This window comes from Pezoporus occidentalis, unplaced genomic scaffold (assembly GCF_034315485.1).
Source record: "Pezoporus occidentalis ecotype Australia unplaced genomic scaffold, CSIRO_AGI_Poc_V1 ctg104, whole genome shotgun sequence".
NCBI lineage: Eukaryota > Metazoa > Chordata > Aves > Psittaciformes > Psittacidae > Pezoporus > Pezoporus occidentalis.
In genome coordinates, this window is record NW_026912822.1 from 1,864,877 (window position 1) to 1,887,712 (window position 22,836).

At 38.1% G+C, this 22,836-nt stretch overlaps 2 protein-coding genes across 10 annotated transcripts in view; one reads left to right on the forward strand and one right to left on the reverse strand.

Moving 5' to 3' along the window:
- HGD (homogentisate 1,2-dioxygenase) overlaps positions 1-22,836 on the forward strand; it is a 339,522-nt gene that overhangs the window by 68,287 nt on the left and 248,399 nt on the right. The window lies entirely within an intron of this gene.
- STXBP5L (syntaxin binding protein 5L) overlaps positions 1-22,836 on the reverse strand; it is a 190,148-nt gene that overhangs the window by 63,849 nt on the left and 103,463 nt on the right. For all 9 annotated transcript variants that reach the window (XM_062618662.1, XM_062618680.1, XM_062618688.1 and 6 more), the window contains 10 exons: positions 18,481-18,564; positions 11,907-12,030; positions 10,290-10,368; positions 9,955-10,109; positions 8,683-8,755; positions 7,238-7,385; positions 5,557-5,624; positions 4,847-4,887; positions 3,775-3,992; positions 655-827 (listed from right to left, as the gene is read on the reverse strand). In XM_062618662.1, the coding sequence (XP_062474646.1) occupies positions 655-827; positions 3,775-3,992; positions 4,847-4,887; positions 5,557-5,624; positions 7,238-7,385; positions 8,683-8,755; positions 9,955-10,109; positions 10,290-10,368; positions 11,907-12,030; positions 18,481-18,564 (1,163 nt within the window). The remainder of the gene's footprint in view (positions 1-654; positions 828-3,774; positions 3,993-4,846; positions 4,888-5,556; positions 5,625-7,237; positions 7,386-8,682; positions 8,756-9,954; positions 10,110-10,289; positions 10,369-11,906; positions 12,031-18,480; positions 18,565-22,836) is intronic.

Here is a 22,836-nt window from a genome sequence, read left to right on the forward strand (position 1 = left end):
CTTGGTCTAGCGTGAGGCACCCCTGCCCATGGCAAAGGGTTGGAACTGGATGATCTTAAGGTTCTTTCCAATGTAAACTATTCTGTGATTCTATGCTTCTATGAAACATTAAACATACACTTCTACACAGTGCATCTTTTTCAGAATTGTATAATTTATAGATTTTTTTCATGACTATGAACAAAGTTTCTATCCCTTACATACCATAAAATGCATATACTTATTTCACAAAGAAAGATTTTAGTGTTATGCTGAGTAGCCAAGGACAGGAAGCTTTGCATGTGTCAGCTTTATGGAAATCTCTTTGTGGCCTCCAAAGAAAAGTTGCTCAGAAATGTGTCAACGTGTGCTGCAGTGCTTGTATTCCGTTCCAAATCACAGGTATGAGGTGAAGATTTACTCCCAGATAATACTGGAAAATTACAGCCAAGTATTTACTGTAACAGTTTATCTTCACGGTTACTTCTGGCCTTTAAAATCCCTTGTTGATTATTTTGCCTCAATCATTTTGTTTGTTCCATATTCTGATTTCTTCTCATTTTGTGTTTCATACATATGATTCATCACTTGCTTTATATCGTTGATGGATTGTTAATACAACAGATAGGAATGCTTTTTAGAAAGATAAATCTTTGAACAACAGCACAGACTTACCTAAGACATGGGATACTATCCTTCATTGTTCCTTCACATGTGACAGTGTTGGTACTGCCTGAAAGGCTCTTTAAAGAAGGAAGCTGGGAGGAGGCATCTGGAAACGAAGGAATCATTTCCGGTTCAGGAGTAATGATATCTTCTACTTCAGACTGAAGTCGTACCTCTAATGACTGAAATAAAGAAAAAGCTCAGTTACAATTTAACAGAGAAAACTGCTGAAAGTTCGGTTACTTTCAAATAAATATCAGCCAGCTTTTATTAAAAAAATAATATACACTCCCCCCATTTATCATTATCATTTGCAGGCGAAGAACTGTCAGCATCAGAGAGGAAGCAGTCATCTACCCTATACGGATGGAGAAATTTTGTGCTGATTTCTTCCAATGCTGGCTTTGATGCAAGCCTTTTGCTGTATGTGAAAGGCAGTAATACAGCTTTCCAGAACTTACTATGAAAAGAGAAGTTGATCATTCCTACACACACGCTCCCTCTCCCAGTAATATTTTGGCATAAGAAGGCACCATTCAGGATTATTTTCTGCCTATTGTCTTTTTCCTAAGCACCTAACTCTGCCTCTTTATTGCTTGTATAACAAGGTCTCTGCAAGACAGGGTTTATCTAGTGTTCAGATGTCTGACAGTGTGGGTAGTACTGACGAATGAACATTTGTCCATGGGTAGGGGTCAGCACCAAGAGTTCAACTCTTCAGAGGACAGACAATTCCTCAGACTGAACATGAGTTTGGCAGAAACTGAAGTTCAGACCAGTTACCCTTTTGCTTTCCTTCTGGGCTCTCTAGATAGAGACAAGGAGACCAGCCCGGCTGAAACACCTTTCAATTCTTTCCACTAGTTCAGGAAACCCTAACAGAAGGACTCCAAAACACGAAGGAAACAGGACAGGGAGCTCAAATCCATAAAAGTAACCACCTCAAAGAATCACAGTAAATATGCTGACACCCTGAAGTGATCAGAAGCAATTGCAGGTATAGATACGGCAAACTTCATCTTAGTGACCTCTCACTCAGTAACCGTCAGTAACAGAATGGAGCTTAAGAAAATACCTACTTTCAATAAGAATCAGGAGATAAAGATCAGTTCTGAAAGCTCCCCTATTTTGCAATCACTGTGTTAAAACACAGAAGATTTCAGAAAGAAGTTACTCTGCTCAACCATGGCAATGACTCTAAGGTTGGATATAAAGCAGAATTGGTCTCATGCACATTACTCGCCCCCAAAATCTGATATGGAACGATGCAAATAATATTTCTATTGAGGAAATCCCAAGCACAGCCTATGCTTCTAAGGCATGTTCAGCAGCAGACTTCCCTGCTACATGCAGAAACCTTTGAGTAGCCTCCATGCTTCCCATTTACCGCAGCAGTAACATTACAAGACTGACATCAGGCAGTCAAACCAACATGGAGTCCTTAAAATGCTGGGATTCATAGATTGAATTCAAGGTGACTTCAGGCTGCCTGCTAGAGAAGGAAGTACACTAAGTGCTAGAACCTGGGCTCGCCTCAGGCAGCAAAGAAGTCCTTGAGACTGACAGCTCAGACTCAAGTGTAGACAAAGCCAGACAGCCTAAATTCAGGTACATATTCAAACAAAGCCTCCCATACTTTTTCTTAACATATCTCCCCCAGACTTTAATAGTGGAGATTTGAATGCCTGTAGGAAAAATGTGGGGAAGAAAGGAGATAAGGCCTATCTCAGGGATCCAGGAGAACTCAGTGACTATGATCAGATATTAAAGCAACTCTTCAGAGAACAATTCCTCATATAAATGCTTCTTAATTACAGCTGAAACCCGAGAAACTGTTAAATTGCACATATTAACACTTTAGAAAACACCAGTTCAGACCCAATTCAGCCACAAAAGACAGCAAAATAAAGAAATTAAATTATAGGTAATAAAAGATAAGGTACATTTGCTATGGAACAATGTAAGATACTGAAATGTAGTAATTTTAGCAGCATTATACATGAGCTGGTCAGTGATATTACTGTTCATTAGTTTTAAAACTTCCCTGAAAGGATACATTCAGCTAGCTTCATAATTGCTTCTAAGGGGAAAAATAAGAGGAGAACAATGGAACAGCTACAGGTAATGAATTTCCTTACCAGATGGCACATGGCTACAGGCCAAAAGTGACAGACTTTCTAAAGTACGTTAGAATAGTATGAAATGGAAAGGAACTGTAGTCAAGGAAGGTGGAAAATGAAAGCAACATTTTGGGTCAACTTCTGGGGTTTGTTGAGATCTCGCAGACACAAAAAACTACTTTCTGGCAAGAGACTGTCTGGAGCTGCAAACCATTCTCCAGCACCAGAGAGTGGCAAACTTGAAGTAGAGGCAGTCATGTTTAGTTTGGCTTTGCCTTTAGATTAGTCTCCCACAGACTTAAGAAAGACTAAAACTTAAGTCTCTTCTTAGAATTAAGAAAGAATGTTTTGTGCTATAACTCCTGTTCAGCCATGCTGTTAGCAGTGGTTGTGGCTCCTGTGCAAAAAACCAAGCTTTAAACCAAAGTCAGACTTGCTGTACAACAGTAAGTAGAAGGTGACTGCAGAGCAGTTAAGACAACGTCAACTGTATGATTCTACCTGAAATAAGGGGACTGCTTAAGATGTGAAAGGAGTATTTGAGCAGGATAAAGCAACAGAAAACTAGGGATGATTTTCAGTCCCCTTGTAGTATAAACACTATGAACATAAATTAAATAGATGAAATACTGGAGTTAAAAAGACCATTATTACGTACAATCATAACGTAATCTGATAAAAACATACAGCAGCCAGTATTTTTAGAGCAGTTAAGTACAATTTAGACATTTACTGTGTCATAAAGTCTTAAAAGCAAATAATGTCTGAAATCTGTATTGTACGTTACTATTAAAACAAAAAAGTAGAGAGTGGGTTGGCTCCCAAAAACTCAGATTTTTGTCACTAACTTAAGTAGGATCACAATTTCACTCAGGTTTAAAATGGAATGTGCCTCAACCTATATTTAAACAGCTTAACATTAATTTTATTCAGGTATATGATCACAGACACAGCCAGGCAATTTGCTTTAGAAATACTGTTCTTTTATAAGAAATTCTGAAGGACTTACTGCAATTTCTGTATTTACTTCATGTTTGCTGAACCTGTAAACAATCACATAGGCAGAAACTCCTGCCACACAGAAAATTCGGCTTTCAGGACACCAGTACATCATCTGAACAGCAAATGGGTCTTCTTCCACAATCTCAGCCGTTGCTTTTCCTTCTCCCACTTTCTGTTTTTCAAAGACCTTTGATGTTTTTAATTTGTACAACATCTGTAGAGTAACTGGAATATATTAAAACATAAAAAATACTAACTAACATGAAACAAGTAAGCCTCAAAATTCCTTGGTTCTCATTTTCTATTCAGTTCTGGCATAACAAAAAGTCTTATGAAGGCCTACAAGGAGAAGATGGGCATTGTACAATATAAATATTACTCTGTTGTGCAGTACTGGTAGGATATGTATTTGATACTTCAAAATGGGTATTTGTCTCTGAAATACTTAGTACTTTCTGGGACAGGATGTCATTGGTGAATGTTACCCATTATGTCCATAATTGTTGGTCTTACACTCAATGCTATAGCGAGGCTGTGATAAAGCTGCTATTTTCCTAATGAGATGTGAAACTAAGATTTTGCTCAAAGTAGAAACTATGTGGCACTTCAAAAGCAACCATGAGGGAAGTATTCTGATGGCCTGGACAACACAACAAACACGAGTTCCTTCTGAGTTCTATAATGCTTTGAATTTCCTGACTAATAAGTATAGTCTTTCTACTTGTATAAAAAACCTTAATATCTAGAAGCCTTTGCCAAGACTAGAACTTGAGTGCCTTGAAGTCTGGAGGTAAAGGAAGGATTATAAGTAACCCTATCTTGTATTATTGAGATTCCTCCCTGCTTTTTACTACTTTTACATTCATTTCTCAGTGGCATTATTTAATAACTAAGGTCAGAAAAGTGTTTTTTTTCCATAACTTAATAAAAATTTGCTTAATTTCACCTCATTATTCCTAATGGTATAATATAATTCCCAGGTATTACTACTCCTATTGTTAAATATCATATTTTATATATATATATACACACGTGTGTTATTTGTCAGCATTATATAGAAGTGAACTTTAGAAACTTACTGGCAGAAGCATCCCAAAACTTTACTGATCCATCTGCATGGCTTAAAGAAAAGATGAAAATTGAATGTGTTAAAACAAGAAGGAAACAGCATGCACCATAGTTGAGTAACTTTTGTTTTAAAGGACGGCTCCTTGAAAATCCATCACTCATTGTTCATGGGGCTTCTACTGCAATCTGAGCCTTTCTATGCCTTTTCACTGTGGATTGTCTCTCCACTCACAAGGTGAAATTCATCCCAGTTCACCACACCCTCACTAACGCCAGGGTATTAAAAAGAATTCCTAAACAGTCTCCAGATACAAAGACCCCAGAAGGCCAAAGGACAACAGCTATAGAAGAGCAGCTGCTCCCATTTTCAAAGCTGTTCTTTATGCCCTTCAAGGCCAAAATACTCTCTTGCAAAGGATTCTCATTTCCAAAGACCCCACCTTCACAAGTATATAAACTTTCTGTCTAACTCTGGGGCCTCAAATGGTAATTCTTAATGGTAGTTCATCCCCAAGGACAAAGTTTATTTTCTACAGCAAATGGGATGTTCTCAACACAATGTCTGTGATGACTCAACACAAGGAAAAAACTATGTACCTCAAATGAAAAGGCCAGGCTATGCATACTTTGTGAAGGGTCAACTCTTATCTACAGCTAACCCACAATCAAAAGTTGTAGACACTAACATTTTAAAAGTAGCAATCCTCAGTTTCATTCTCACCCTGTAATAATGATTTCAGGATATGTCTGAGCTCCAAGATTCCATGCTCCACCACTGACAGGCCATTCCTGAGCAAACAAGAGTACAGATAATCACAACTAATTCTGATCAATCTTCCTTGGTTAATTTTTAAGCTCAGGAGCAGCAACATCTATCTCTAAAAAGCAACAGAACTCATAAAAGGCATTCAAGGCTTTTAAAACTTATTTACGTTTTTATATTTTCAATAAAGGCTTTTGAAACAGTAACATTTTTACATTATCAGTTAAAGTTCTATGCTTTAAAAGTATTTCTGCACAGCCGAAACTAGAACTAGTTCTAGTTCCAAAACAGGAACTAGAAGAAGGAGTATCAAACAGTTCTGCTACTCTCTTCAGATGGCTTGGCTCTTGGAGTTTCTATAGAACACCGAATAGACTGAGAACTTATTTGAGGATGGATTACTGAAGAAACTGGCCCAGAAACAAGTATCTGAGCATGAGGCCACGAGATAGGAGAAAAAGGAATGCAACTTTTACAAAACATATGAAATCAGCATCTCCTCTCTGCCTTTTGTTTACTTGTGGGAAGACTCCCATTCTCTTCCTTGGTCTAGGCTGGTAGAGCGAAATGCTGGTCTGTGCCTAAAGCTTGATTTGTATGGACACCAGATACAGGATGTGGCGGATGACATATGTGTAGAGTGGGGGAGGATGTGTGCAGAGTGTGAATAGGTGGAAAAATCCTGGGAGCACAAACTGGTTGTGTGGATACACGGAGTGGGTGCCTGTGGGTACAGAAATGGGTGGGTGGCAAATGAGAGGATACCTACATTCAGAGGATATATTTGTATGTGCGCAAATAAAGCAAGGGGACAAGAAGGTGTGCAACTGAATACAGGTAGGTGGTGAAAGTTTCAGAAACTATGTATATGAGGTAAGGACAGGAAAGCAGATGAATTCAAGAGAGAAAAAAAAGTCTTTTCTGAAGTAGTCTGCTGGATCAAGATCCAAAAAGAAGTAGATAGAGCCCAGTTTCTCAGTTCAGAGAAAACAAGGCAGCTCCAAAGAGAATAATTCTGTTAGCATGAGCAGAAAACTGATGATGTCCGATTTGTTTAACCAACATACTTTCTAATTTATTTATTATGATGGATTAGTTCTAGTCCAAACATAAACCAGATTAAGGCTTGAAATTTATAAAATAATTGCATTTCCTTTTTATATTTCTGCAGCTTGTCTCATTTCTAAAAGCATTATATAAAGACTTTGGTAGCCCAGTAGAATAATTATTAATATCCCTATTTAATAAAACTCTTACAGACCTGCTGCCAATCCTCAACTTTCACTGAAGATCTTCTGCTGACTTCTTCCAGTTATAGTGTTTTCAGTTTTTTCTTTGATAGAGATAACTTATCCATACATATTTGAATTGTATACTGATAGCTTTCCTTTAAGTCAATCTGGCGTAACTCCAGCACCCTAACGATTAAGTCCTATATAATGGTTATTAACAGTTGTGCTTAATAGATGATGTTTTTGAGGGATAAATATCAGGCTATAAGCATGCTGCTAAGCTGCTTGTTGGACCAACTTGAAAGTAGTCATTAAAGAAGTAAAATGAAAATTATTTGGTAAAATGTTCCAAAAACATAGGTAGTACTTCCACTTGTTTCTCCTTAAGAAAGATTGGCTTTGCTTACCTTATTGCTGTATCCTTGCTTTTTATGTTTTGCTCCTACAGAATAGAGCACAGGAATCAAATCTGGAGGACAGTCCGCAAAATATTCTGTGCAGGTAACAGGTGACTCATGAATGTCAATAGGATATGGATTTTCAAAGATTGGAAAACTAGTTAAGGAAGACAATTTATTAGAAGCACTGTGACACACTGAGCCATAGAATAAAACATATTCTTATATTAAAGTGTGTAACAGAATCTAAGTAAAATCATTAATAATACATTTCCCCTTATTAAAATATCTACATTGGTTTAATGTCAATAATAATGTGTAGTTACTCAAATAAAGATATAAAAATTTCATTACTGTGACAAGAATTGTAACATAAATACCCATCGATGTGAATAGGACTCCTTGTGTGAATGAACTAATTAGGAACTCATTTTTCCCAACATCTCAAAAATCTTATTTATACAGAACTGACACATTTTTTAGAAGCTTCAGGTCAATGCATATGATATAAACTATGACCTAAGAACTACTTATACAACCACGTATTTTACACTGAGCAGCTTAGCTCATTAAGTTGGTAGATTAATGATTCTACAATAAACAATTGCAGTAACAGATGATCTCAGTTTATTTCCTACTTTCACCAGTTTGGACAGTCTGGTAAGAAGGGAGGCCTCACTTCTGGCATATCACACAATGTTATTCACAATTCAAAAATGTAGGACATTTGGTTCTGATTTCAGTTCCATCCATTTTGTATGCTACGATAATTTGAAATATTCTTGAAAGTGAGATCAGAATATGAGTCACTTAAAATGTTCCAAGACATTAAGGGCAAAATCTGTTCCTAGTCACACCATTGTGAAAGTGGATGTACACTAATGGTAGTGTTGGAGGTAGAACAAAGTAAGAATTAGATTCTGCATTACACGATCCATAGTTTCTTTTTGATATGAATATTGATTCCGATGTGAAAGAACCAGTTGTCATTTAAACCACTAACTAGATCACGAAATAATCCTGTAGATTCACTATAAATCAATGCCATTTTTTATTAAGATACTGAAATAAATACTTCAGTGGTAGTCCCTGTGAAGCCCAATGAAGTTAGGAGTGCATAAAAGTAGTAATCGTATCTGATTTCCAAAACACACATTCATGTCAGGATTCAGCATGTGACCAAATGTTACTTAACTTCAACATTGAGTGAAGGTTTGAGGGTTATGCTGAAAGGACAGTAGATTCAAATTTATTCCCCAAATTAAGAACAAATACTGTTTGTTGATTAGCCGACCCTAGCTCTTAAGATGGAGGTAAACGTATAGAGTGAATTATCACCAGGAGTGAATGATCTTGGACAGTAAATGACATTGCATGATAATATCTGGATGTTTATTACAATTTCCTGGACAGTTAAGATACATAAAGAACTTCAGATAAGAATTTATACTTACTTGCTTTGTGTCAGGTCAACAACAATGAGATCTTTTTCCAAAAGCACAACTACAGCATAGGGTTCTTGAAATTCTGTAAGTAAGGAATCAGGCATAAAGACATGGAATTCTCCTATATATTAGTAATTTTAAGCAAGTAAGTCGTAATTATGTTCTCTAAACATTCACAGTGTATTAAACAAAAGTTTTAAGGTTTTCTCTGTATCAAATCCTAGACATATCCACAAACTAGACATACCTGCAAACCAGGGCCAGACAGGAACTGGGAAATGACTTTTGGCTACTACTGCTGATCAACATATGCAGCGGAAACAGAATCAGCATATTCTAACATGCCAGCATGAGGGTATATTGAAAGTAAAGAAATAGAATATGAGCAAGTTGTGTGTATCACTGCATTGCTGAATCCAATTATTATAGAGAAAATGTATTTTTGCTGTCCAGTAGTAACACTTCTAACTGTTATTCAAAACCAGATGGTGAACAGCTGGTCCAGTCCACTTGATGATAGACCATGCCTTCACTTCTAAAGCAATTCCAAAGGAATCCTGTAAGTCTGCTGTGTTCAATTCACATACTGATACGTTCCTTCCTCCCATACACTCTTAAGTAGATTATATTGTTTGGTTTTTTATTTAATGCCTTTTTTCATTTATCAAAAATAAACAATTAAAATGACAAATGAATGCATCCCTTGGTGCATAGGGTGTGTTAGTTTACAGAGGAGAAAAGTGATTTTAAAAAGTATGTGAAATTATGACTCCTTCTTTGTGGCCTCTTTATACAAGGCTAGGAATAACACAGGTTAATCCCCCATTTTTAAATATTACTGTATAAGCAGAGGAAGGGGGTACAAAATCTTAGTAGTATCACTTTATTTGACACATTTTAGCAGTTTAATTCAGGCTGAAGTGTAAGAACTTTTTTTGCAAATAGGTGACACTTTAATGTTCTATAATTTAGCAATCTGTAGATTTTAAGCCTCATGGAAAATGTCAGAAATATAAGCACATGTTTGATTAATAGCAATATTTCCTCACACTAGCCCATGTGTTTCAAGCTTATATCTGGAGATACGTGCATGCTTTATTGCCCACTCATTACTTGCTTCCTATATTGAGAATGCAAACAGGTTCCAGTTACTTTCAGTGCTGTGGTTTTCTTGAGGTGGAGACAACTGTGAGAATGGAAGTCCGTGGAATGGAATTAAGGTATGAGAGAAGATCACTTCAGTTATATTCTCCATAACAGCATTCTGCTTAATAAACTCACCATTTGGATATGGGGTTTCACAAAGAGTTAAAAAATCAACTATAGGATGATCCATTTCAAGAACTGTAATTGCTTTCCCATGCATGATTGTTAAACTGGGTCTTCGACACGCCTTATCATATGACAATCCACCAGAAAATATCACAAATGGTTCACTGTATTAAAAAAATCAACATAATTATTATAAGTTTACATAGTAAGATGCAAATTTACGTTACAGGTTTAATACCTTTAAACAATAATAAATTTCTTTGTGAAAAGAAAGTGTGAAAGATTCTAAAAGGACTTTAACTTAGGAATGTAACATGGAGTTAATTACAGAAAGAAAACCATACCTGTTTTTACAGGTCTTGTACTCTACTTTCAGAATTGGTTTACAAGATTCAGGTTTTTTTCCATCTCTTTGAATTTTTCCTGAGGCAAGAAAGAAGATGAAAACTGCATTAAAACATCACGATAACAGAACTATCAAGCTAAAACATATGCATTGAAGCAACTGTATAAACAGGAAGAAAATGTACTTCAAAGCCACAGAAGATAATGGGCACTAGCTCCTACTTCCATAAAATATGCATTTGTCTAAGTTAATTATATTTGTTATGACTTTTCTGTTTTGACTGCCACAGACCATACTTCAGAGACATCTAAACCCCATGCAGATTACCGAGGATGACACTGAACTAATAATTAATGAATTACACCAAATGCACATGTTTTTTTCTGAGCACATTATGAGCATAAACACCTTATTTTTTTTCCCTAAGCCACTCTTGGATTGACACAATTCCTTTTGTTGAGGAAATGTTACATTCTCTGGAGTGTAACTCGTTGAGTGATACTTACAATTGAAATTCATGGGTTCTTTGTTAATTCTGGCTCAGTACTTCTCGTCAAGAGAAAAGTCACTTGTAAACCAAAAACCCAACAATTTAGTTTGGTTTTTGTTTGTCTGTTTGTTTAGTTTGAAAAGTCTGTGCTTGCCTTCAACAACAACCTGATTGAAGGATAAAGCGTAGATGGAGCCAGACTGCTCCCAGAGGGGCACAGTGACATGACAGGAGGTAAAGGACTCAAGTTGTGAACTGGGAAATTCTCCTTTGATGTTAGCATTTGTACCATGAGAGTTATTAAATGGTAGATGTTTCCCAGAGACAATTTGTCATTAGAAGTCTTCAAGTATCCAGTGTCAACTGGACACTGCCCTGAGCTAATGGATCTAATCAGGCCTGTTTTGAGCTGGGGGACCTCTGAGAGATCCCTTCTGACTTAAAGTACAATTCTACAGCTAAAAAAGATAAAAGGAATTAGGAATTCAAGAAAATGCTATAACTTTCCTGAGATACATAGATCTTGCTTTCTCTTTCTTCCTTTCTCTCCCCCCAGTCTGGCTTCTTGGTAATGTACTCATTTGCAATGGATTCAATACCTTTTTACCTCATTTATAGGAAGCACTGATATATAAAAGCCCAGCCATAAAAGACACAGGCATTTCTAAATATGACTCCTTTAAATTCTTCTTTGCAATGACTTGGGAAGCCTTGTACCATCTCTATAACAAGCCACACAGTGCCTGGTACAAAATGTATTACTAGTCGTGAAAATTGCACATACAAGTATGTAAGTACAAAATATAAAAGAAAGGAATGTGACAATCCCATAGCCCAGCAAACCCCAAAGACCAGCAGTAGGCTCTTAAGATGAACTGGATAAAAGAAGACTTTTGAGCAATATTATCCAGTAATAGGTATTTATGACACCAATTAAAACAAAGTTTGATCAAAACTGTTCTCTGACTTTTATATTTTGAAGCTGCTTTGCAAATTAAAATACTTATGCAAGAAGCAACTCTGGATCTAGGCTACAATAAAAAATGAAATAAATACAGTTATTAGCAAACAGCATGGAGAATATTGTCTTGTTTCTTAGCTATACATTTTAACTATCAAAATTACCATGTGGAATTGTGGTCTGGAATGGTCTGTTAGGACTTTTCAGATTCCATAGGGTCAAGCTGCCATCAGAGTGACTGCACATGAACTGTTTTCCTTCATGATGCCAAGCAACAGAATGAATAGCCTACAGAAATGAAAGAAGAACTTGAGACTGAAATGAAATACAGTGTTTACACTAATGGTATTTTAACGTATGACTTTGGATTAATCTAATGGTATATCAATACTCGGGCAGGTCTTGTTTGTCTGAAGTCCAGTACCAGCGTGTTTTAGTAACCAGTGGCTGTAACCTACTGCTAGTCAAGCAAAACAATTCATTATAAATGCTAACATAACACAAGAATGGAAGAAAGCCTGTACTGAATCAGACCAAACTTGAAGGAACAGGCTATTAAGGTAAAACTATAAGAACAAAGGACATACACTGCAGTCGTAGTATGTCTGATCTCTTTTCATTTGGCAAACATACAGGAAACATGCAACACATGCAGTCTTCCCCAGATGACTGTAGAAACAGTACTCTGGTCTTGAATGTTTCCCCCTTCTTCCCAAGTTTCAGAGCAGACACACAGAAATCTAGGATGTTGAATATAAAACCAAAACCACTAGAGAGACCAGGATCATTTAATTTGTATATGAAATTACCAAAACAATGATGCAAGATACTTCTGGAACAGATAGTGCTTCAGAGAAGAGGGATATCACACTCCAATGTGATCAATGCAAGTACCACATGCTGAATGTTATCTATGCCAAAAAGCAACACTTCAAAAATTCATTTTGTGCATAATTAGTGGAACTGACTGGAAATATCCATAATTACATCAGACTAGCTGAATGGATAATGGTGTAAGTCCTTCCTTTTCACTGGTATGTGCTGGAAACTAACAAAACAAGGGCATGTGGTGACAGAAATGTAAAGCCCTCTTCTGTCAAAACAAAGTATTGGTTCATTGTAAAGCACAGTTTCTCACATGCTCCCCTCAGAAGCACAAACTGACAGGATTTTCCCTTGAATCCATTTCCCTTCCAGAGATACGAGCTGCCAAATAGCAAAACCCGTAATATATTTGTATGTAAATGTAAATAAGAGACCTATTTTTGAATGCAGTTTAATACATTTCCGTTTTTTTTTCCAAGCCAGTAATTGCTAAGGCCTTGCATGCACTTACAATTGCATCTGGGCATTTACCTGATTTATTCTAATCACTTTAAAATCATGCCTGGGTATTCATAAGTCAGCACTGGAGCTGTTCATATCAATTTTGCTTAAGCTGACAAGAAATAAACCTAAGTGCTCCTGCTCACTATTCAGAACTCCCTGTTGATCTTCTCTTTTAATCAGTATATTGATTGTTATGGTTGGTAACAACTTACGACCTGGAGGGAATATCAGAACACATCAATGAAGAAGCCCTTTACCAATACTTTGCTCATCTGCTGAGGCTGGACAGCACAAATGAGCCTTTGCACTAAGATGACCCAGATGTTTTAATGGAACTCTGACATCCCTTGTATATGAATGCTTTGCTAATGCACTGGGAAGCTAGTCATGCCAATAAAAACTCAACAAACAGAGCTGAGCAAAGTATACTCTAAATATTTATCTTTGAGTGACATAATGGGTGTCACTCAAACTTCTACCTTCCAAAGGGGGCTTGACACACAATTCCTCTTACGGACCCAGAAGATGTCAAACTATAACTGAAGCAACAAAAGACAATGCAGAAAGATGCTTCATACAGGGTCCATTGCCCCCAGGTAGTACAAACCTTAGATCTGTGGGGAGCACTGCTTCACTTACACTGTATCTCCTCACACAAATTAATCCTGACATGAGCTTATTCATGCTTGCTCACATGCCAAATTTGAATCTGCTTTTGATGTGTTATCACACATAGAAGCATTTCACATGGTTACAGTCGCTAACTGTATCTGAGCAGGAGCTAGTAACTAGTAGTTGAAAATTGTACCAAGCTTGCTTGTTAAGCTGCCTCTCAGCTACTAGGTGCCACCTGCCAGCATAAACCTCCTGCTGAGTGGATCTGAGGTGGGATGCTCCTGTCACAGACAGTTGGCATAGCAGCAGCTCAACTCACCTGTTAGACTTTGCCCTGAAACAGGCAAGAAATACTCGGAATGGCTTTTGGAGGTCTTAGCTGGGAGTCACGACTAATACTGAACGGTGGTTTTCTCTCTGCTAGAATGTGTCTAGCATTCTAATCCACTCCTTTAGCATACACACAGAAAAGGAGCAGTTATTTTCTTAGAACAGGAGTTCATCATGGTGGGTGACTCATGTGAATGTTCACACACTGTATGCACATAAAGCATATCACTCCAGATTGGGTACATTTCTCCTTCTGCAATACCCACAGCGGTTGCACACATATTCCATCTTCTCTCATACTCAGCATGTACTAAAATTAATCACACCGAACACCATTTCAGTTCCCTCCCAACCACAAACCTCCTCTACTGAAAAGAACTCATGGGAACTCTAAGACCATTTTTAACTATCATTTGAAAAACCACCAAACTCACCTCATTCTATTGCTTGAATCTTAAGAATCCTACATGTTAGAAGTACTCATTACAGACCATTACAAGGCTACATCTGATTTGACACTTCCATAATGGCATAGTTCCTGATAAAGCTAGGGGGATGTCATTTGGCAGATATTAGAGTTTACAAACTCTGCAGCTTCACTTTGGAGATGTGTTCTAATGAAAGATGATGACTACGCTTCAGGAAGCTCTGAATGTGCATTGACAGAAGCTGTCAAACTTTCAAACAGTCTGTGTATGAAGACGGCTGTTTTTTTGGATCTGCCAACTACCAATAATAACTTGAGAATCCTTTAAGGACCTGCCTTGTTTATGTATTCTATTTTATACCAATTGATAGAAACAAACTTTTGAAGGAATTCAGAAAAGGGCTTGCAAGGAAAGCCTTTTACAGAGGGCAGCATAGAGAGCATTGACTGAAAGGTTCTCAGTATCTCATACGTATCACCACTGAGAAAATGACCATCATCATACAAAGAAACAAATTTGCAGCTGATACCTTGAAGAACAGACACAAGATTCCTTAGCAGCAGGTTCAAGCTCTGGGACCAGGTGTCTCACAAGTGAGAACAGTTTAGTCTCTAGAGAAGCTTTGACACAGTAGGGAAGAAAACACAGAAACTCCTTGGGTCAGGAACTGATGAAGTGAGGCAGGCTCTAAGAGGTATCAGTGGGGCTAAAAGAGAGACTTGGCTACTTTTAGCTCCAGTGAGTAAACCACAAGTATCAGAGATAAGCTAAAAGGGCAGATACAGGCTTCCAAGAACACCAAGCAAAAAAGTTGCAGATGATGCAACGTGTACAGCCTTTTTTGTCCTTGGAGAGAAGCTCTCTCATTTGAAATGAGCAGGCATATTTTATCTACAAAATGTTCCTAGCCTTCAAGGCATGAAGTAGGGAGTGCAGCTGTAAAAGCTATAATTGCAGGTCTGTGAATAGGGGCAGGGTCTTCAGCTCCAACACTTATGAGCTATTAGGTTATCTCAGTGAGCTGTTTATTCTGGATGCAATGTGTCCATGACATTAATCTGGATGACAAGGACAACGAAAGGGCATACTTGTGCAAATACTGGAAAGATCCTGCTAATATTGTAGGAAACAACTCCCCTCTCTGTCATAAGATTACCAGGAGATGCCTGCAATGTGTCTTGTACTCACATATGCAAGTCTTAAGTGATGTGCAGTGTCACACTAGTACAAAAATGCCATGCAGCCGAGAAAGGATAGGCAAGATTTCACAGTGGTGATATCCTTGTGGATTGAGAACCATTGATGATCTTTTTGTTAGCCAGCTGTTCAAGTGTGCAAATAAAGGGGACCTACTCCATCTGAGCCAACTGTTCACTACTTCTAAGACCTCAATTAAAAAGCCAGCACTCAACATTGTGAAAAAATTCAATGGAAAATACCTTCTAAAAATGTTTCTCAGTGACAATGCAACAAAAGCATTTTCTTTGTGGCAGTGTGAAAATAAGTACCTTTAAATTCATGAGATACAAAATTATTCCTTCTCTATAAGAATTGAATGTCAGCAGATACAGACCCCATCTTGAACTTAAAAAGGAAGCATATTTAGATTTGTAGATAGACAGTAACCAGCATCCTTTCCACTTCTGCATCAAAAAATATCTGCTGTTAAGCTCTTGCTTCTGTGCTGCACAGCGACAGGTTCAACAGACCTAAATAACAACAGCAGACCTAAATAACAACAGAAGACCTCCTTCTCAGTGGCTGGTCTGGGGAGACTGAAGTCCAATGCTGTCAAGGGTAACAGAGAAGAAATCCAGTTAAGGCTTGATCCTGTGAAAGGATGAGTATTTGGATGGAGTCTTAAGGGTGCTGACATTTAGTTTGAGTGACATTACCAAGCTGGTCAGTTACCTGAAGATTACAGAGAAGCAAGAACTTGCCTCAGTGATGAGCACTGACAGTCCATCAAAGACAAGAAAATCAGTTGTTTCTCAAAGTAGACACCAAGTGCTAACGGAGAAGCCTGGTGCCACTGGAATTTCTGATACTAAGCAGAAGTACCTGCTCCACTGATAAGCCAGAAAAAGACTGTGCCATCAGACTATCCTTAAAGGTGCCAGAAGAGAAAGTGGAGAGGTAAGAGGAGATTTCCAGTTCTTTCACTGTGAAACAGGGCAACCCTGTTAGTATTAAAACCAGTGCTAAAGAAAGTATAATGACACTTAGATAAATGCAGCTGGATTAATTTTGCTCAGACCCCATTCATAGTGGCCCTTTGGTATTCAATGAAGGTAAAAAACATCTACAACAACTTATCTGAGACCTTACAGATACCCAGCAATTGCAACTTGTTAGCTCAGTGCCACAACAATGATACTGGAAGATCAGTCAGCTGTCATGAAGCACAGAGACCTTGCATCAGTCCAGATAGAATAGGGAAGGGAAGCAGGAACAATTAATGTTTTCAGGACTGTGACCTTGGGTGACCAATCTGTAAGAAGAGGCTTAGGTTTGAAACCTTGGGTTTGTGCCACATACCAAGTGGCACATGCCAACCTAATGATTTGTGACTCTCAAAAGCCATGTAACCAAGGATTTAAAAAGGAACCCTTTTAGGGGTTCCCTAGGGGAACCTTAGCAGATCAGGAACATTATCAATCTGGAGACTGAAAGTCTGGGATAAAGCACAATGGCTAGTCACACAACCCTTTTAAAGACAAAATAAGAATCTTGCAGGCTTTTCAGTAGACCACAGCAAGCCATCACAAGTTGCACAAAGCGGAATAATGACACAGCAAGTAACCACTGAGGAGGAAAACACATGGCTGATAAAAATACCAAAAAATGTTCCTGAGGATGGATCCAAAAAATGTGAAACAACTGAACTGTACAGACAAATTTTCAACCCCCCCCCCCCCCCAAAAAAAAAAAGAATCAATATTATGAAGATCCTGTTTTATGTAAGTCTCATTCTGACCATGAGAGAGGAAAATGAGTGAACCGATTCCCCTCTGCAGGAGACCTATGAAATGAAAAAGTTGTCCTGCCTTAAATAATAGCACAGGTGCAATTTCACAAGTGGATGCAGAGGTGGACTGTCACTTAGAGGCAATTTAGTGGGGCTATCTTGAGGCTTAAGTGCTGGCCTGTTTAAACTCTGAATAACCCTATCCTTTAGAACATTTACTAGGTGGATGCTCAGAATGGTGACCTTGAAGCTTATTGTATTGTTAATGGGTCTGTGAAAATGGGCCTGAAAGAGTGCAGGACTCAAATATGTTCCGATTACTTCTTAGAGTGAAAATAAATGTGTACACTTTGTACATGCAATAGGGCAGCAAGATGAAGAAGGGAACTACAGGAAGCCAATTACTGCCTGGCTCACTTTAAAGAAAATGTCCTTTTCTAGCTTCAGCTGGAAACATTCATTCACCTATGCGTGAACTTCACAGAAGGGCTGGAAGAACAAAGCATGTTTTTTTCCCCAGGGCTAGTACTAAAATGATAATAACTAAGTAGATATCTGTTTCTGAAGCAGCCTGTTCATCGACACAACAGTGTCCATGATTGATATAACCTGCTTACTAAAGGCAAGAGACCATTGCCTGATAAAACTATCAGAATCCAATTTTGGAAACCTTTTATTCAGATCTTGAGTACTAGGCAATACCAACAGCTCTACAAAGCAATTTGCCTTTCACTGTAATTAATGTTCTAGTAAATTACTGATAATTATATAATTCCTAATGTAGCTATGTCTCAGGTCAGCTCATTACTACACTCTTTCCAACAGATCTCCATACAGAAACTGATGAACTTGCCAGAATCAAGGGGAAGAGACTATGCCATAGAACACACTCGCAAGAGCTAACGCATTAGAAGTAGAGATTTCAGGTTTTGATTTCTACTGGCAAAAGCACAGCACAAACAGTATTTCCAAAACAAGCAATGCCTTCAGATAAATATTCAATTGCTTGACACAACACACAAAAACCTGCTGAGTAACAGCTTTTCTGAATTAATGGAAATTGCTTACCTCATCATAATAAGCTCTTAAATCAGCTCTTTTAGATCGTAAATCCCAGAATACGATAGTCCCATTTTCATAGCCTATCAACAGCTGGAGGAGGGAAACAAACACAGTTATAGTTTCTGATTCCAAAGGCATTAATAAATGCTGAAGAACTTCATGGGTTTAAGAGATTTTAAAGAAAACAAATAAGCACTATAAAAAGAAATGCCAAACTGATGTTCAGGATTGTAACTGGCTCTCTTTGGAACACCCTGCTTTCAAATTACCTTTCAACAGAAATTCTCATTACTGACAAGTTAACTTCCCTGCAAGATTACATGTCTGGGTAGTCTCTACAAGTGTACATTTACTAAGAAAATAAGACCATAGCATGTTCCTGTCCGCTCTTACTTTCTTTGCCCCTGGTTAGAGGGAAAACTGACACCAAAGGGATTATTTGAACAATTTCAAACCAGAGAGTCTCCAGATTAAACTCTTATCCAGCTACTTACATTCCTTTGATTTCTGCTTTCTATTGCTTAAAAACATTCTTAAGATCTCCCCTTGCAGAGAATAAACTGCTTGCTTTCTTAGAAACTGAAAAGAATTTAACTGGCATGCCAGTTTTTACTTCTTCTGGAACTGGGATGTCGCATCTGCATGCACACCTGAAAAATACTGGGGAAGAAGGTTTGTGAAAAGAGAAAGAGAAGAAAAACAATGCCCAGGATAAAAAAAAGGATGAGCACAATCCCTTCGCCTTGTCTCTGCTGAAAAGAACTGAATTCTTGATCTGGCACAATATTAATCTCTCTCTGTCTGAACACAATTAATTTCAGATTTTATGGACGACATGAGGTCTAGCCTACTTAGGTGTCCTGGAAATTGCTTCCCATAGAGCCTGTCTTCCTAGGAATCTATCCGAACATGAAGACTGGGAATGGCTAAACTGGCAGACTCACACATTTCTGCTATAGAATATTTCATACAACTGGCAGTGGTAACTGCAGTTGTTCTTTATCCATAAACACATGAATCACAGAATGCAGGCAAGAATTTACAGTTTCTATATTAAGAATTTGAGCAGAAGAAAGACAAAATTATCTCTTAGTCTGTGAAACCTTACCAGCATCTTTGCCATCACCCGTTTTAGCTTGCATAACTCATAAAAATGAAACTTGGCTGGACTGCTAAACAAGATATCACTGTTCCCAAGTTAAGTATAACTGATACATCAATACTGCTATAAAAGAGTCTGGGAATACTCTTAGTCCTACTAAATATGATTCTTTATATTGCCAGGAGAATATTCATTATGTGAAGATGCATTACCTAATTTGGGAATGATTTATAGTTACTATATTTAATACCTGAATATGAAAAATACTTGATTACTTAAGAATTCTGCTCCTGAGAAAAATTCAAACTGTCCTGGAGAAATTCCACAGTATTTATCATTTTTGCTCTGGATGGGTCCCTATGGGATCCTGGAGCAGAGTAAATATGAAAAGACATCCTGTTCAGAAAGCACGCAACTAACTGGATAGCACTTGTGTCAGGATGCCATATGGTAATCTGGGATAATAGACTGCCACTGAGAGTGAACAAAGAAGTGTCTGACTGTGAGTGCTTTTACTGCTAGTGTAGTGATCCTAAATGGAAGACTTATTATATCCAGGAGCTACTGATCCACATAGCAGTTAACTTGAGTAGGTGAGGCCTGTTCTATGTTATGTTGTGCTGTGCATATTCCTTGGCCACAAGATAAACTTAACTGGCTAATTCTAAAGAAGACTGTAGGCAGCCCCTGCATGATAAGGGCAATTACAGTATTCTTGTGTCTTTGCCTTTATCTTAATATAAGGCAGTATGTCTCATGTGAACACCCTTTTTCCTGATAGTAGAAATGGATATTAAAAAAAAAACCTTTTATCTTTTGAGCTCTCCAAAGATCAAAATGCTGGCAAACTCCTCACAGAGGGGACCAGCACAGTGTGTTGTGTCCTTATAGAAGGTTCATCCAATGCTACACAACTTGGGGTTCCCATCATCCTTTTTCTGTAACTTCAAAACCAAGTATTTTAATCAATACGTTACGGAATCTGAGTGCCTTCCTTAACTGTCACCATAACGGACGCTCGCACTAGTACAATACAGGTGGGTACCAAACCAGTTGAGCTCAGTTCCTATCAGCATTCTTTTCACCTCAGCTTTTGTACAAATATATTCAGGAAACTGAAAGAACAGAAAAGCATTTAGTCTGTGACCCTGTACCTTAACAAGCCTTTCTCCCTGGTGAAGCAGGGATTTTTATCACTCTCTTTTTTGCAAAGATATCACACTACAGGTGATTCCTAAAAGGTTAAAAACCTCCTGTCAGAGACTGCATTTCATGTGATCTACTGCTGAAACACTTAATGCGCAACAGCACTACAGAGCTGCAAGACACAAAGTGCTGTGATTTCAGGGAAGGAGGCCTGCAAGGATGCCAGAGAGGGGCTCTTCATTAGGGACTGCAGCAACAGGACATCGTGGAATGGGTTTAAACTGAAACAGGGGAAGTTTAGGTTAGATATAAGGAAGAAGTTCTTCCCTGTGAGGGTGGTGAGGTGCTGGAACAGGATGGCCAAGGAAGCTATGAATGCTCCAACCCTGGCAGGTTGGACAGAGCCTTGGGCAACATGGTCTAGTGTGAGGTGTCTTTGCCCAGGGCAGGGGGTTGGAACTGGGTGATCTTAAGGTCCTTTCCAACCCAAACCATTCCATGATTCTGTGATTTGCTGCATAGCTGGGAATCTCTTTCTCTTTGCTCTGATGGTAGCCATGCTGCTTAACTACTAGTAGTGGGTGACTGTGATTAGTCTTATTGCCAGTATATTTCTGATGGTTCAAATTCTGACCTGTTTGAACCATAAGAAACTCAAACATTCACATTCTTCTTGGCTATGGTGAGCACCCGAGAGATCTGTTAAGACAGGCTTTATGTTTGCAACAGAGGTAAAAAGAAAAATTCATAAATGCAGTTGGAGAAGAAAACACAAAGAAGAAAAATATATGTAAATATGGGTAAAGAGAGTCAAGGAAACAACCCAAAGATTTCTCTTCAGCTGGTGGTTCCTGGCACCTTGTTTAATTACTTAGGCTTAATTAGGCTAAGAAATATGCAGAAAGCTGAACAGAATTTGAAGGAGGGAGGAGTTCTGGCAAGAGCTTCCTTGTCTCGTGGAGTTGTTCCGCATTTTGTCTTAAATCCTGCTTCATGAAATGCTTTTGATGATGGTGTTTTAGGGAGACTTTTCTTTTAAAGTGAACTAATTGCATCTTGGTACATGCCAGCCAGCCCCTTTCTTGTCCTGGTAGCACAAAACAACTGAGAGGAAAAAAAACTAAGCCTTCTAAATAGACTGTGTTAGGTGTTATTAGATCTCAGAACACAGACTCAGAGATAGAAAGTTTAGTCCACCAGCTAATACTTAATAACATTAAACTGTTTCCTAATAAGATTTCTCCACTTGCTGGGAAACTGCAGATCACCAGAGTTAATGTCTTCTCCTGGGTCAGCAAGAGAAATCATGTTTGCTACAGATCTGCCACTTAAAACTGGCTATGCACTTCAGTCTGTTCCTAAGTACCCTTACTCATTTATTTGGCAGGCATAGTTATATTTCATGAACTTAAACACTAGGACCCCAAATTATTTTTCAGCACCCCATTAAATGCCCAAAATCTCTTTGTTGTCTGTCTTCCAGCCACAGCTTGCTAGGTTTGTAAAAGAAACTGTCTCCAAAGTCTGCCTTGACAGTTTGCCTGGAAGGCATTCTGGAAAAGATGTGGATGGCAGAAATCTTCTGGAATGACATTCAGTGCTTTGCTGCAGACAAAGTGGTCATGGGTCACTGATAGAAACCGGAAATGTTAGCAATTTTAAGTATTTTTAAAAGATGAACATACAGTCAGCACACAAATTCCCCAGGCTTTTAAAAAGAGATCTTACAATTGTCCTACATTTGGAAAGGTTTGTCTGGTTTAGGACTCAACAACTCACTGCCCACAGGAAAACGCTACCTACTTACTTCAGCGAAACATACCCAGATCTGTAAACAACTTTGTGATACACAGGGGAAGACATACCACTGGACCCTTGCAAAGTATACTATCCTCATACTTGTAGGGTACAACAATATCTGTATAAGGATGACTGATTTGTATCCATACTTTGTATCCATTCAAGTCCTGAAGCATATGTAAAAAACATTTTTATCCAATCCCGCTCATGAAGTGATACAGGGAATCTAGTTTCTCCCACTAACACCTCTTGGTGCTCTTTGGTTAACTAGAACCTGAAGAACTAAGCAGAACATGTAGTATTATATTGAAACA